Source organism: Fukomys damarensis, unplaced genomic scaffold (assembly GCF_012274545.1).
Source record: "Fukomys damarensis isolate Sample0158 unplaced genomic scaffold, DMR_v1.0_HiC HiC_scaffold_16, whole genome shotgun sequence".
Taxonomy (NCBI): Eukaryota; Metazoa; Chordata; class Mammalia; order Rodentia; family Bathyergidae; genus Fukomys; species Fukomys damarensis.
In genome coordinates this window covers 102,004,424-102,020,569 of record NW_022900928.1, presented here as the reverse complement: position 1 = coordinate 102,020,569, position 16,146 = coordinate 102,004,424, and the positions used below count along the sequence as shown (strand labels likewise).

The following is a 16,146-nucleotide window of genomic DNA, read 5'->3' as shown; positions in this document are numbered from 1 at the left end:
ATGAAGGTGGTTCATATGAAGCCCCATGAAGAGATTTTGATGGTTAAGAAAGTAGCATTTTGCCTCTGGGTTTCTTGTGTGTTTCTATGGAAGCACTTATTCATCAGTAACATTTGTATTCTAGAGCTGACTAACACATATCTGACCTTTCTGAGTTTGTGAATGGGTGGGTGACTCAACTCAGAGGTCTCCAAGAGGCCTTGACATTAAGAAAGAAACATAACCCTGAACAACAAGTCTGGTGGCTCTTTGTAAAGGGTTTTCCAAGTGGGCAGCTAGGAGGAAGAGATGAAGTCCTGTGTTCTGCAAACCTGGGCCATCCCATGATAAAGGTGCTTTCCCCTTGAGAGAACAGTTGCAAAGTAAGTGCTGGAGAAATAAAAATATAACAAACAAATAAATAAGTCACACATGTGTAAATACCTAATAGTTTCTCTGGTGTGAAAAACTATAATAGTACATAAGATCCTAATGGTATAATTGAAAATGTGAAATAAGAAGGAAAGGACTAAAGGTGTAGGGGAATTGGGAAGGGTAGGGGAAAGGAAATAAGGGAAAAGAAAAAAAATATGAGAAAATGAAAATATGGAAATAAAGTCTTTGCAAATAGGGAAGGGAGGAGAGGGTGAAGGGAGGGCAGAGATAAGGGGAAAATGACCCAGAAGTACAGGACCTCCAAAGAAATATTCTGAAAGTTTGTAAAGGAGTTGTGGATCTCAGGGATCTCAGATCACCTCATAGCAGAGCAATGTGTGTCTACCCTCCAAATGTAGAATCTTCACCAGAACTGCCAAAGTACATATGCAACAAATTAGATAAAGGACAAATAATTGTGGTGATCTGGATAATAGTTTCTTCAGATAATGACAAGCAGAAGTATACTTTGAAAATCAACCATGATTGTATGCCAGAACAAGTAATTGCTGAAACAATAAGGAAAAAAAAACTTGAAGTATGTTGCTATCCTTTGAACAACTAAAACTCTGTATTTTAGAATATCAGGGCAAATATATTTTTAAAGTATGTGGATGTGATGAACACTTCCTAGAAAAATACTCCTTGAGTCAGTATAAGAGGCATCTCTACGGCTACACCGTATATGAATGGAGAAACATCTACAAAATCACTTTGGGTTATAAATAGTGTACTCTGAATAAAATTTTTTGTGCAACTTATGTAAGTATTTGAGACATTGATAAGATTTGTGTTCAAACAGGCATTTGCCATGGAGGAGAACCCCTTATGTGACAATATGAACGTGCAAGGAGTACCTTGTTCATATCCTAGGTAGAACCAATGGCTGAATTTTGATATATACATTCCTAAACTTCCTCATGCTGCTGGACTCTGCCTTTCCATTTGTTCTGTTAAAGGCTGAAAGGATGCTAAAGGGACACCCTAGTTTCTAGAAAAATGGCTTTAAATATTTGACCAGTACCTCATGGATTAGAAGACTTGCTGAACCCTATTGGTATTACTGGGCCAAATCCAAATAAAGAAACTCCATGCCTAGAGTTGGAGTTTGATTGGTTCAGCAGCGTGGTGAAGTTTCCAGATATGTCAGTGATTGAAGAACATGCAAATTGGTCTATATCCTGAGAAGCAGAATTTAGTTATTCACATGCAGGACTGAGTTTCAGACTAGCCAGAGATAATGAATTAAGAGAAAATAACAAAGAACAGCTCTGAGAAATTTTGGGCCCTCTATCTGAAATCACTGAGCAAGAGAAAGATTTTCTGTGGAGCCACAGACACTACTGTGTAACTATCCCTGAATTTCTACCTAAATTACTTCTGTCCATTAAATGGAATTCTAAAGAGGAAGTAGCTCAGTTGTACTGCTTAGTAAAAATTGGCCTCAAATCAAACCTGAGCAGGCAATGGAGCTTCTGGACTGTGATTACACAGATCCTATGGTTCAAGGTTTTGCTCTTTGATGTTTAGAAAAATATTTGACAGATGCCAAACTTTCTCAGTACCTAATTCAGTTACTCCAGGTCCTAAATTATGAACAATATTGGATAACCTGCTTGGGAGATTTTTACTTAAGAAAGCACTAACAAATCAAAGAACTGGACACTTTTTCTTTTGGCGTTTAAAATCTGAGATGCACAATAAAACTGTTAGTCAAGGATTTAGTCTGCTTTTGGAGTCCTGTTGCTGTATCTGGGGGATGTATCTGAAGCCCTTGGATAGGCAAGTTGAAGCTCTGAAAAAGCTCACTGACTTAACTGACAATTCTCAAGCAGCAGACGGGTAAGAAACAAAGGGTACAGTTGAAGCTTTTAGTTGAGCAAATGAGTTGACCAGACTTCATGGATGCTATACAGAGCTTTCTGGCTCCTCTATACCCTGCTCATCAAGTAGGAAATCTCAAGCTGAAAGAATGTCCAGTTATGTCTTCTGCAAAAAGGCCATTGTGGTTGAAAGGGGACAAACATCATGTTAGGATTACTGCTTCATAACAATGAGATCATCTGTAAAAATGGGAATGATTTACACCAAGATATGCTAATGCTTCAAATTATTAGCATTATGGAAAATATCTGGCAAAATCAAGGTCTTGATCTTCAGATACTGCCTTACGGTTGTCTCTCAATCAGTGACCACATGGCAATAACTGAGGTGGTGAGGAATTCTCACACTATCATGCAGATTCAATGAAACGGGGTCCTAAATGGTGTACTACTCTTCAATAGCCACACACTGCATCAGTGGCTCAAAGACAAGAACAAAGGAGAAATATTTGATGGAGCCATTGACCTCTTTATGTGCTCATGTGCTGGATATTGCATGGGTACCATCATTTTGGGAATTTGAGACTATCACAATAGTAACATCATGGCGAAGGATGATGGACAATAGATTTTGGACACTATTTGGATCACAAGAAGAAAAAAATTTGGTTATAAACAAGAATGTGTGCCATTTGTTTTGACACAGGTTTCTTAATAATGATCAGTAAAGGGTCCCAAGAATGTACAAAGACCAGAGAATTTGAAAAGTTTCAGGAGATGTGTTACAAGGCATATCTAGCTATTCAGCAGCATGTCAAGATCTTTATAAATCTTTTCTCAACAATGGTTGGTGCTGGAATGCCAGAACTACAATATTTTGATGACATTGCATATATTCAAAAGACTGTAGCCTTAGGTAAAACAGCAAAAGGCTTTGGAATATTTCATGGAATACATGAGTGATGAACATCATAGTGGCTGGACAACAAAAATGGATTAGATGTTCCACACAATTAAGCAGTGTGTATTGACTGATATTACAGGTGAGAAACTGAGAGGCCAATATATGAATTCTTCATTGCACTGTTAATAACTGACATCAGGCAAAGACTGATTGCATAGAAATCGCACAATCCATGAATAGAATTACAACTTACAGCAAGAAACAAATAAAATACTATATAATTTGAATAATGTAAACACAAACAGGGTTTGATAGCACTAAACTAGTTCATTTCAAAATTAAGCTTTAGAATGATGCATAAATTTCATGTTATGCCTTAAATCCTAAGAAAAGGTTAATTTTGAAGTTTTTTGTTATCTTTTTTAAAAAAACAAAACAACCACCTCAAAACATAGAAGTGATGGAGAAGAAAAAAGAGTGATGTTCTGTGTGTCCTGAAAATGTTCTGTTTTGAAATGTGGATACAACAAAGGCTGTTGCTGCGTTAGATCTAAGTAAACTGGAGTTTATGTTAGATTACATAAGACTGGAAAAGAATGAAACTTTTTTATTTTCCCATTGCCGTTCAATTTACAGTGTGAAGTGGGCTTTGTGAGTCCTTGTTTAAAATGTTTGGGGTAAGGATTCTAGGTTTCACCAGAGACTTTATATTTTAATAAATGAAATATTTTGATTAAAAAAAATCAGGCCCTATAGATTCTCATGTCGGGTTACAAACACAAAGGAGAGCAGCATGATAACCTGAGTTCTCAAGGAGCGCTGTCTTCACTGCATATTCGCAGATTTTCTAAGACTCTGATGACATTCCAGCAACACTCATTGTACATACTGTGGATGGCCACACAGTATTGTATAACCATGAGCCACAGTGACACAGCGGGTTGACTTTTGTTTTGCCAACAAATCTCCTGGTCAGTTCTGCTGATCAGGGCTCAGCATACTGGATCTCAGCTCAGCTCTCTTGTGTGTCTGCATTGAACCACAGCATAGTCAGAGATGAGTGGGACAGCGAAGAGCATGAGAGAGAACAATGCATTCAGGCCCCTTGAGTCATAGGTTTGGAACAGGCAACAGTGACTTCCACCACATCCTGTGCAACACAGTAGTTACCAAGCCAACATAAGCACAGAGGTTGGAAGACAAACTCCATTTCTTAAATAGGAGGGCAACAAGGGTGAGGGGTGTTACCAAGAGGTGAAAGGGCAATGTTTTGCAATCAGCATGTCACACAGACATGAACTTATAAGGGAGGTGTTTGTTTTATTTTTTTAACTTCAGTATTATAATGATCTCAGACAATGCTCCCTGGTTGAGGAAGTGTCCACTTGCTAGCTGTGCAGCCAAAACTGTGTGTACATGTTTGTCTTCTTTTCTCTAGGGTATTCTCAGCCATTGTCTTTGGTGCCATGGCAGTTGGGCAGGTCAGTTCATTTGCCCCTGACTATGCTAAAGCCAAAGTGTCAGCCTCCCACATCATCATGATCATTGAAAAAGTTCCTGCCATTGACAGTTACAGCTCGGAAGGCCTGCAGCCGGTGGGTTTGATGCTTTTACTTTATAATCTCTTCTACTTTATAATCTGTTCTTTATAATCAAACTCCTGAATGAAAGTGTTTAAGGAAGAAATTTAAATATGTGGGGGTGTGTGTGTGGGGTCTGGTACTGGGGTTTGAACCCAGGGCCTTTAACTGAGCTATATCCCTAGCCACCCTCCTCTTTTATTTTTAAATTTCTCATTTTCAGACCAGTCTTGCTATGCTGGTCATTTGCTCAGGCTGGGCTTGAATTTGCTATTCCTGAGTCAGCTTCCCTAAGTGGCAGAATTACAACCACACAATATGCCCAGTTATATGTACTTCCGTCCCTCCCTCCCTCCCTCCCTCCCTCCCTTCCTTCCTTCCTCCAGGTTAAACAAGAGGCTTTTGCACTGAGCTACATCCCCAGCATTTTTTTTTTTCTTGAGACAATTTTCACTAAGTCGGTCATTTTCCCAGTATCTAGTGCATGGTTTTATTTTAATAAATAAATATCCCCTAGTTATGCACAGAGTTGCAGGGCCAGAATGTTGCATACTTTATAAACAAATCCTATCACTTAGGTGTTCTAATACTTAGGTTACTCAATTTGGATTCATCACAAGTGTGTATCTGCAATACACGAACAATCCCTGTCACAAATCAGTGACTGTTTCAGATCTGATTTACTAAATTCTAACAGTTGGAAATGAAACTGAACTCTAACAGAAGTTCACTACCTTCTGACACCTGGTGGCAGAGGGAGTTCATGCTACCTTGTGTTTCAGTATTGCAGAGTCAAAACCTGTTATTATTTTCATTTTAGAATACGCTGGAAGGAAATGTGACCTTTAGTGATGTTGTGTTCAACTATCCCACCCGACCGGACATCCCAGTGCTTCAGGGGCTGAGCCTGCAGGTGAAGAAGGGCCAGACTCTGGCGTTGGTGGGCAGCAGTGGCTGTGGGAAGAGCACCGTGGTCCAGCTCCTCGAGCGGTTCTATGACACAATGGCTGGAAAAGTGGTAAGCACACTCTCACACGCAGCTCATCTCAGGCTTCATTGTCCAAAGGCCTGGGTGCATTTCATTCACTACAACCAGCCATGGCTTTTCCATCTTTTAAGGAATAGCCTCCCTTAAAGTCTGACAGCCTAGTTTTGTCATCCAGCTGTGTCACATGTCCCAGCTGTGGTCTTCAGCCTCATCCACAGGCTGCCTCTCTACCTTCCTTTGCAAGCTCCTTCTTACCATAAGTCTCTCCTGCTGTGGTTAAGTATCATCTGACGTTAAAGAGTCAACAAAAAAATGAAATAGCCAGAAAGACAAGAGGTACCAGTGTAGACAAATGAAATGAAAGGCAAGGATAGGTTGGATATCAAGAAAGAGAAAATGGTCAGCAAGAACAGATGCTATGAAGAGATTAGTATTTAAGTATTGTGTTTAACTACATTGTATTAAATTTTGCACTATGCTGTGCACTGGTTTGATATTTTAATGTGTAGTAGAACAACTTTTTCCTTTAAGTCAAATGAACATACAGAAAGCTTTGCATTTTTCATTTTCTTACCTTTATCAAATAGCATTTATTTCCTGTCTTTGAACAAAGAACTTAGTTGTCCCAGGTACCTAAAATGAATTAGATGCACCTTGAGACCATAATGCCAGATGAAATAAATCAAGCACATAAGTTTAAATATCAAATGGTCCTTCTTATATGAGAAACCCAAAATATAAATAGAGAGGAAAATAAAAAATAAATAAAAGGAAGTAGGGAGTTAGATCCCTTGCAAACAGGAAGAGGAACAAGAAATGGAGGGGCAGGGGATGAAAAAAGAATTAATATGTGTTTTGTGCATTTACTGACTACACATAAGGCCGACAAAAAATAAAAATTTAAAAATGAATTAGGAAGACATAGTTCCTTATTTGAGTAAAAATATGAGGCATCTAGAGAATTGAACTCATTTACATGGAGTTACTGAGATACTGGAAGTTAAATACCTATGAAGATGCTGATAGAAAATGCTTAACAAATGTTTGTTAACTTATTTTATCTCCATTTGGAAGGCTGTCATCCTGCTTCTGTTTAATAACGAGGAGTGCTCTGAAGAGATGCTGGAGGATAGAGAGTCTTTCTAGATGAGCACATTTTCCTAGAGTAACCAGTAGAGCAGGACAAGCCCAGGAATCCTGAACTAGGTGACAGGAGGAACTATTCTTGGGCTTCACCTGACTAGAGTTCAGAGCGCTCTCACATGATGGGTCTGTGTCCAGAATGCTCAAGTGTGATAAGGTAATCATTTGGTTTTAAAATTTACAATGGAAGCTGGGCCTGGTGGCACATGCCTGCAATCCCAGCACTCACAAAGGAGGATCATTACAAGTGTGAGGCCAGCCTGGGCTACATAGTGAGTCCAAGACTAGCCTGAACTACTTAGTGAGAGCCTATCTCAAACAAAACAAACAAACAAACAAACAAAAACCCCAAAAATGCATACATACATAGACAAGACAAAACAAAAATTACAACTGAATTGGCCATTCATTTGATTTTTGTTGTTGTTTTTATACCAAAAGAGTCATATATAAGATAAAGAACATCAATTATAGACAAGAATTTTTGTCTCTTGAGAAGTTACTATTTATGTTACCATAAAATTATTGTCTAGTATGTGGAGCCTTTAAAAGTACTGAAGGGAAATGATAAAAATTTTAAAAGAATATGTCTCCTTTGCTTTTAAGGCAATTTTACATAATGCATAAAAGGAATAGCTTTCTGGCTACAGCTCGGCCTCCCTGACACCCAGAACATACATGTAGTGATGTCCTTAAGGTTTAACCTTCATTAGGTGGAGTCTTCTCCTGACCATGTCATTTTTACCTCTCCAGTTTGTTCCATGCCCCACTGTCAGACATCTCCATCCTCTTTAGGATACAGTTTGAAGCCCCTTGTAATCATCTCCTTATGAGCCAGTGGGTGCAGGGCGATATTGATATATTGACTTTCATTCCCTTTTAAAGTGATGGAAAATTCAACTTTGAGACACATTTTTTACCAAATTCAGTGTTTAAATTCAAACCTATAATATTTAGATCCAAGCCTCATTCCTTCGAGTTATAGTGTAACTTTGTGTAAATGACTTAACTTTTGCATGTCTTTGATTATAAATGAGAATGAAAATCACAGCTACCTCTTAAAATTTGTTGTAAAGACCAAATGAGAATGCACAAGGCTTACTGTAGAATCTGCAACACTATCACTGCTTGATTTTTAAGTTTATTATTTCAGAATATGTATACATGGAATACTGTATATTTAACATTTGGATAATTTTGCTGATAAGAGCAAGCAGTACTTAATGATTTATAATAGCAACAGCTAGTAATTTTAATTTAGCCTCACATTATGCTTTATCAATATGTATTTTCATATGTTATGTTTTTAGTTAGGTCAGGACCTTTTAGGCAGTTTTCACAGATTCCTCAGAATTCCTTGATCTTCCATCAGTCCACTGCCAAGCTTCAGCCAAAGCAACTGCTCTTTGATCCATTTTACATTGTGAGCTTCTAACTATGCTTTCCTTAAAGAAAGGACTCTTCAGTACTCACAGATTTTTAGTAGTTGTAAATGCTATTGTACTGTGCACAGGTAAGGAGGCCTGAGGTATTATTGGATACAGTGTAATGAAGAAATTCATCAAAATTTACTGTGATCATTCAGAGTTGCCTGTGATTGCCTACATGAAGCAGTATGTGTTTTTTCCCCACAGGTATAAATCTAGAACGTCTCCTTTCCTCAGAGTTCCATTTCTGAAGCATAGTGTTCCTTCTAACAAGATTTGCTGTTTAGTGCCGAGGATTTAGCTTAGTGGTTCCGCCACATGCTTTGCAAGCACAAGGGCCCCAGTACCAAGAAAAAAAAAAAAAAGATTTGCTGTTTAGCCACATTATTTTATTTTTATTGCCTGTCTCCACCCTGTATTTTGCATCTTCACTCATAACACCATTAGAATCCCAGAACATAAATGCTCAGAATAGTCTCTGTGACAACAGGGTTTGGAACCAACGAGGTCATGACTGTGCTTTCCATCCATGCACTGTCAGCTTCAAAAGGAGAAGCTATGTTCTTCCTGCAAAGATCAGCCTTCCCTCTGACTAGGTGTCTCCCAGAGAGCCCAGAGAAGCACACAGTACAGAGAGTGTATGTGAACGTCTCACTACAGACCTTCCTCATGTAACAGCTGAGTCCTATTCATACAACTATGTTGTTAAATCAACTGTCACTAAATAAGGAATTGTATATAATTTATACATTAGAATATTCAGAACAAAGAACTGGTCAGGAAACCAACTCGATGACTGCTTTTGTTTGCAAAACTACAGTCTGGTACTATACAGTACAGTCAGCAAAAATTACAGTCCTGTGTAAACAGGTGCATATAAAAAAGACATTGAGGATCTATCAACAAGATGTACAAAACTACAAAAAAAAGAGAAAAGATGGGCCATAAGTCTGAAGTCATTAAACGGGAGGTGGTTAAAGAAGGAATGCCAGCACACTGTTTTCCCACTATACTCAGCACCACTGAGATGCACTCAGAGCTGAGTTACTGGCATTATCCTCACAGGTCATGAAGAGCTCTGACATGTGAATGCTGGAAAACTCTCTGTAAATTGATGTACGGAGGAGATAGATCACATTAGAGTTAAGGTTCAGCATAAGCAAGGCTGTAATGGGCTCTTCCCAGGCTGCTCCAGGACAATCAGGGAGACTTCCTTTGTTGAGTACTGAAGATGCCACTTGCCTTTTGATACAAATGCCTATCTGTCCTTTTTCTGTAGTTACAGCTGCATAACACACAGCTATTTTCCAGTGCTGAGATACCTGGGCTCCATATGCGATTGCATTTAATTCTCAGTTCTGTGAGCTGAGGAACTGTTATATTCTCATTTTACATGCACAAGAAGTAAGAGAAATTAATTCTCTTTCCCAAGATCAGCCAGATCTACACAATCTTCCCTATCACACTCACTGCTATCCATTTAGCCACTGTGTCTGGCTCCTCAACCTTAACAGATATGTGCCTTACAAATCTATTATGTGGTCATAGTGCTTTATTTCCACTGTGTATGAAAAACTGAGATATAAGAACAGGGTGTCACAGTACAACCCTGAAGAATGAGGTAGTGTATTAGTTTCCCGTGGCCTCATCATTGATTATCACATTTGGCTTCAAATAACACACATTGACTCATACAGTTGTGGAGGTCAGAAGTCTGAACAAGTCTCTCTAGGCTAAGATCAAGGTCACAGCAGCGTTCACTTCCTCCAGAGGACCATCAGGGACAATTCACTGTCCTATCTTTTCTAGTTCCTTGCCTCTTCCTCTGCCTTCAGAGCCAGAAGTAGCTGACCAAGTTTTATTGTATTGCATACATTGATTGCTGAGTGCCCTGCCTGGCACTTTTGCAACTAAAGTCCATTCTAATTGTTTTAGGCTGACCAGGGTAATCATTTTATTTTAAGATCTGCTGATTAGCTGCCTTAATTCCACCTGCTACTTTAATGCATCCAAGAGTGAAATTTCAGAAACACGGCATTCCCTCAGAGTATACATTTATTACTTGTTTGGATTGACTTTGACAATCCAAACTAAAATAAAAATTTTCCTTAACTTCACAACACCTCGACACTTTTATTAAAGTATGAAGCAATGATGTCAAATTTGCTCAACTTAAAGTATGCTGATCTTGCTGTTGATCTGTGGACTCTTGTTTTCAGCTTGTGGATGACAAAGAAATAAAACTGCTGAATGTGGAGTGGCTGCGAGCACACCTGGGCATCGTGTCCCAGGAGCCCATGCTGTTTGACTGTAGTATCAGGGAGAACATCGCCTATGGAGACAACAGCAGAACTGTGACAGAGGAAGAGATTGTGAGGGCAGCCAAGGAGGCCAACATACACCAGTTCATTGAGTCACTGCCTAATGTAAGTTCATCTCCAAAATAAGATCCTAGGAGCATTTCCCAGCCTGCCTTACCTGCCCTTTGATGTGTGTGTGTGTGTGTGTGTGTGTGTGTGTGTGTGTGTGTGTGTGTTGCTGTTTTGCTATTAATCAAACCTAGGCCCCAGCACATAGCAAAAAAAAAAACATTCTGCCATTGAGATGCATCCACAGACTCATCATTTGATTTCTAAATGAGTGATTTCCCAAAAGCGAAGAGAATACAAAGACCAGAACATACCCCCACCTGTATGCAACATCTGGTCACACTTCCTATCCTGGTTAGCAGTTTTTTTTTTTCCTGGTTATACAGCTCTTCTTGCAACAAAGGAGAGAAAGTGTTTGATTTAGGTTAGGAGGAGGAGGATGCCTGGAACAAGCCTCTTGCTTGTAAGCTTGAGGCTTCATCTGCTCCAGCCAGAGGGTTAAGTTGGTTCCTGGAGGACTCTCCCTACAAGTTCAAGTACAGGGCCTGTGGGTGACCTCTGGGCCTGTGCCTGTGGCCATCCTGCTTCTGTTTCTACCAGGGAAGCAGGCAGGACCATGTGTCTGTTTCCCTCTTGAACTTCTCTGTCTCCTTCCTGCTCTTCTCCACCCTTCAAGTTGTGCATTATAGCCAAGCAAGAAACCTGGACTCATGGCAGAAGGAAGGCTCTTTTTATATAGAGGTGAGCCATTAAGATCTGCATGGCATCATGTAAGCTCTAATCATTCTACATTTCACGGTCCCCAAGCTTCACTCATTGCTAAGATCTTTTGTAGGCTATTACCTATGGATACTTTATGAATTCTTCTAGAAGACAGATAGATGGAACCTGTCACTCAATCTCTTAGGTCCTGTTAGGTCCTTGGTTTTGCAATGCATCTTGACCTATCTAATGTTCTCCCTTCCCACCATAATAAATTATGTACTTTATTATAAGAAATTATCTCTAAAAATTAAAACTCAGTGCCCTCAAACCAATGAAGAATGAATCTCCTCATGGGGTAAGGTGGCAACACTAGGTGTTGAACTCTTTTCAAGATTCCCCTTTGCTGTAGGCTATACTTCAGGTACTGCTAACTCCTAACATAGGGCCCAGAGAGGAGGGACTTTTCCCACCTCTCCTTTACAGTCTAGTGCAACTGTGGATAAGTACTCTTATGGATGCTTAAGTGTTGAACAGGTAAAATGAATCTCCTTTACTAATGAGAATTCAGAAGCTTTCTAATTGTGGACATGGGTCAGCATCACCTGGTCACTTGTTACGTATGGAGATTTTCAGCACCCAGCCTACCTATACTGACCAAGAAATTCTGGCAGGATTTGACAGCCTGTGATTTAATACCCCAAGTGATACTGATGAGGGCTCTAAACCACAAACACAGAGAGTAAGCCTATATAGTCTTCAAATATAGCCCTTCCCTCAAGTATTTGACTACCACAAGGACCTCCACCTTTAGTGAGGACTCTTAGTCTATGTCACATAGACCACAGCTATAGTGAGTCCTTTCCTCAGTGTGCAGAGCCTGTACCCTGAGTCATGTTATCCTCCTGAAGATCCTCTTCTTCTCCTGAGTGATCAGTACTAGGATTCCCCTAACCCTGAACAGGCTGATTAGTTTTCTTCTTCATACTGGGTTACACAACCGCTATCCTCTGCCTCACCAGGATGGATGCTGCATCAGTGCAACAGGGCCACACCTGCACTCACAGGAGACAGCTACAGTGCACTTGGTTTCTGAGGCAGCCACGGGTCATGGGTGGAGCAAGTCCCAAGTCTGGCAAAACCTCACCCGGGGTCTTCTCACTCTGTCTTCAAATGGGAAGTCTTGTTCTGAACACCAGACTAGAGGTGGTGGGTATCATAAATCAAAAGAGGCAATTCTATGTAAAATGTGAATTTTATAGGCAAATCCTGAGTGTAAAAATCATAGTCCACATTTGACCATCATGTCAACCTGACAAGGGCCACAAATGATGATAGTAATGAGTTGTAGGATAGACGTGCTGTCATGTCCCACTTCTGTTTCCATCCACAAACCTTTTAGCTTCTGTTCCTATCTTTGAATCGAACAGTTAGTGATAATTATCTGCTGTGGGAATCCTTATATGAAAAATTTTGAAAGAACTCTAAAAAGTAAAAAAACATTTAAACAATACTTCAGTTTTCAAAGTTTAATATCAAAGTGGAATTTCTTAGCATCCTTGAAAATAATTTAAATGTTAGAAATAGTTTGATAAGATACCAAATTTTTTCTAAGGATATTTTCAGAAAAGTGTCCTGTTCTCTGTGATCAAACTGTGGCTTCAACCCTTATTTTCAGTTCTACTTTCAAACTAGCAAAATCCTATTTGCAGAAATACAACACCAGAGTGGGAGACAAAGGAACTCAGCTCTCAGGTGGCCAGAAACAGCGCATCGCCATAGCTCGTGCCCTTGTCAGACAGCCTCATATTTTGCTCTTGGATGAAGCAACATCAGCTTTGGATACAGAAAGTGAAAAGGTAAGGATTTAAATTGGTTTGTTCATACTTGAATCAGTTGTGCTTCAAAGGTTTACACTTGTGTTTTTCTTGCTACAGTAGAGAACCCAATTTAGCCAGTTAGGTTGTGTTGCTTATCTCAGATCTTAGTGGAATTTAAAGCTTCTCCAGCTGTTATTTAGGAAAGCTCAGATGATACAAGAGAAATTAATCTTTGCGCTCTGTAAGTCAGCTTGTCGTCACGCTGTCTTCACCTAAGAGGCTGCACACAGGAGGCTGCACAAATAGTGCCCTGTTAGCAGTAGCTCCCCAGCAGCCCCACAGAAAAGTAAAGTTGAAGAGAAGGGTAAAACCAGCCTGTATTTTTAAATCAAAGAGTATGGCGATTTTCTGCTTGAGAACATGCTAAAATTCACCTGTTTGAAAGACAGGCTACTTATGAGATGTTTTCTATGTGAAAAATGCTAACATTGAAGGAGGCAGTGTTTGGCCTCTGCTTAGGCTCCCTAATTTCCTGCTATTTGGTATTTACACATGTGTGACTTATTTATTTCACTGAGGAGTATATCCTCAATATGCATCCATTTTCCTATGAATGAATCTAATTTCTCATTCTTTATGGCTGAGTAGTATTCCATTTTTTATAAAAACCACATCTTCTTTATCCAGTTTCCAACGGATGGGCAAGTGGGCTATTTCCAAGTTTTAGCTATTGCAAACTGTGCCGCTATAAATATGGGTGCACATACATCACTGTGATATGATTCTTTTAATTCTTTTGGAAAGATACCCAGCAGAGGGATGCCTGGCTCAAATGGAACCTCTAGTCCCAGCTCTTTGAGGTATCTCCATATTGATTTCCACAGTGGTTGCACCAGGTTGCACTCACACCAACAATGGAGAAGGGTTCCTTTTGCACCACAACCCTGCCAACATTTGTTATTGTTTGATATCTTGATTGTAGCCATTCTTTGTGGGGCGATTCTTTTAATTCTTTTGGAAAGATACCCAGCAGAGGGATGTCTGGGTCAAATGGAACCTCTAATCCTAGTTCTTTGAGGTATCTCCATATTGATTTCCTAGAAACTTTAAGATTTCTTATGGAGAAGGAATTAAAGGGAGAGGACTATCATTATGAGTATTGATTTATTACTGTGATTATGGAACAGGTTGTCCAGGAGGCCTTGGACAAAGCCAGAGAAGGCCGCACCTGCATTGTGATTGCTCACCGCCTGTCCACCATCCAGAATGCAGATGTAATTGTGGTGATTCAGAATGGCAAGGTCAAGGAGCACGGCACTCACCAACAGCTGCTGGCACAGAAAGGCATCTATTTTTCGATGGTCAGTGTCCAGGCTGGAACAAAGTCCTAGTGAACTGTAACCATATGGAAGTTAAATATTTCTTAATATTTGTGTTTAAGTGTGACATTTAAACTGAAAAACATGCACTTACTGTACTATGTAGTTATCTTTTTCCTGCCACAAGTAATTATTATCTCATCAAGTTTATGATGTTCAGAGATTTCATAAGCATCAGAAATAGAATCATCACCCAAGGGGGGGTAGATAATGGTTTTAATTGCATTATAGGATTCATGAGAGGATTTCCAATAATGTTTTAATAAAGTATGTGGTTCTGTTTGTACTTTGATATTTGGTAGCTGACTGCCTTGCTAAAAGATTAGATGAGTAGCACAAATACTGAAATGTTTGCATAATTTGTCTGAAATAAACTAACCTTTCTATCATTGGAGTGATCATTTCCAAAATGGATGTGAATTATATTCTTTCAATCGGAACTTTGTAGATGATTTTGGCTTTTAAAAACTCAGTTCATTAAAAACCCATTTTGGTAGCATGGCCTAAAAAGTTTAAATAAATCTTATTAGACATATGTTTTCATGTTGGGTCATATAGAATCATCTGGCTTCTACCTTGTAGGACTTTATCCTAAATATTCTTTAATTTCATTATTATGTTGGTTTTCATACCTATCACACAGAGTAATACAGGATTTGGGTGATAGAGCAAGTTATATTATGAAGTATATATTCCTCAAATGATTCTTAAATATTTTTATTGCTCTTATAAAGGGCTCTTCAAGGATTTTAATAACTACTCTTTTCTCTCTTGATAATTAATCATTCTTCCCAGCAACTGGTCACTTCTAAGGCTGATACTTCTGATTTGCATATGTTTAAAATGTGTTTTGAGTTTACAGCAGGATGAAAACCTGAAATAAAGAAAAATCACAAAAACTGGTATTCTTACTTCAAAAGTTTGAAACTTAGCCCAAAAGCAGTATATAAGATTGAAATTATGAGCCATTATTTTCTGTATTTATTGTAAGCAACTGATATGCTTAATATCATTTAGAGCTTTTAAAAAGAAAAAAGTCATCTCTAAGAAAAAATATGTGAAGAATATGATCAAATAATCCCAACTGATGAGTAAAAAGCAGAATGTCAGTAACAAGAAATGCAGGCTAAAAACAAAATACTTTGGTCTTGTAACTGGATGATGAGTAGGAATTATCTCTTGTGTGACAGTCCTCTTTAGTTGACTTCATCACTGATACGAATTTCCATCTCATTTGAAATGAGGAGAACGTCACTTTTATTCCCTGCTGTACGTGTGAGATCTCCTCCATAATCTCTTGCTGTTGGGAGATGATCACCCACAACCCCACAGTGACAGCAAGAGAGAACCATTAGCTCAGTTGTGATCATGTTATTCTCGACATCCCATACTATTCATATTGCAAGGCATTGCTCATTTATTAAGTTAAAATTTGGAAATGTTTGCTTGTCTTGAGGAACACTTGCAAAAAATGTTACTCAAAATCCAAGGTTTCAGTGTACTAGCTTCCTCATCCACCAAAAATGAGAATAACAAATAAGTAGCTGAGTTTTGAGATGAGCAGCACTTTGTAGCACAGCAAAGGAGAGACGAGGAC

The 16,146-nt window shown here is 39.0% G+C and overlaps 1 protein-coding gene and 1 pseudogene across 2 annotated transcripts in view; both read left to right on the top strand.

The window, feature by feature from the left end:
* LOC104856648 (ATP-dependent translocase ABCB1) overlaps window positions 1–15,067 on the top strand; it is a 73,825-nt gene extending 58,758 nt beyond the window's left edge. Inside the window, exons 23-27 of one of the 2 annotated variants that reach the window (XM_010616145.3) lie at window positions 4,580–4,736; window positions 5,542–5,739; window positions 10,499–10,705; window positions 13,063–13,209; window positions 14,358–15,067. In XM_010616145.3, coding sequence (XP_010614447.1) covers window positions 4,580–4,736; window positions 5,542–5,739; window positions 10,499–10,705; window positions 13,063–13,209; window positions 14,358–14,561 — 913 coding nt within the window. In that variant the 3' untranslated portion in view covers window positions 14,562–15,067. The remainder of the gene's footprint in view (window positions 1–4,579; window positions 4,737–5,541; window positions 5,740–10,498; window positions 10,706–13,062; window positions 13,210–14,357) is intronic. The other variant, XM_010616144.3, reaches the window with a different exon arrangement.
* Window positions 621–3,441, top strand: LOC104856678 (annotated as a pseudogene).
* Window positions 15,068–16,146: the final 1,079 nt, after the last annotated feature.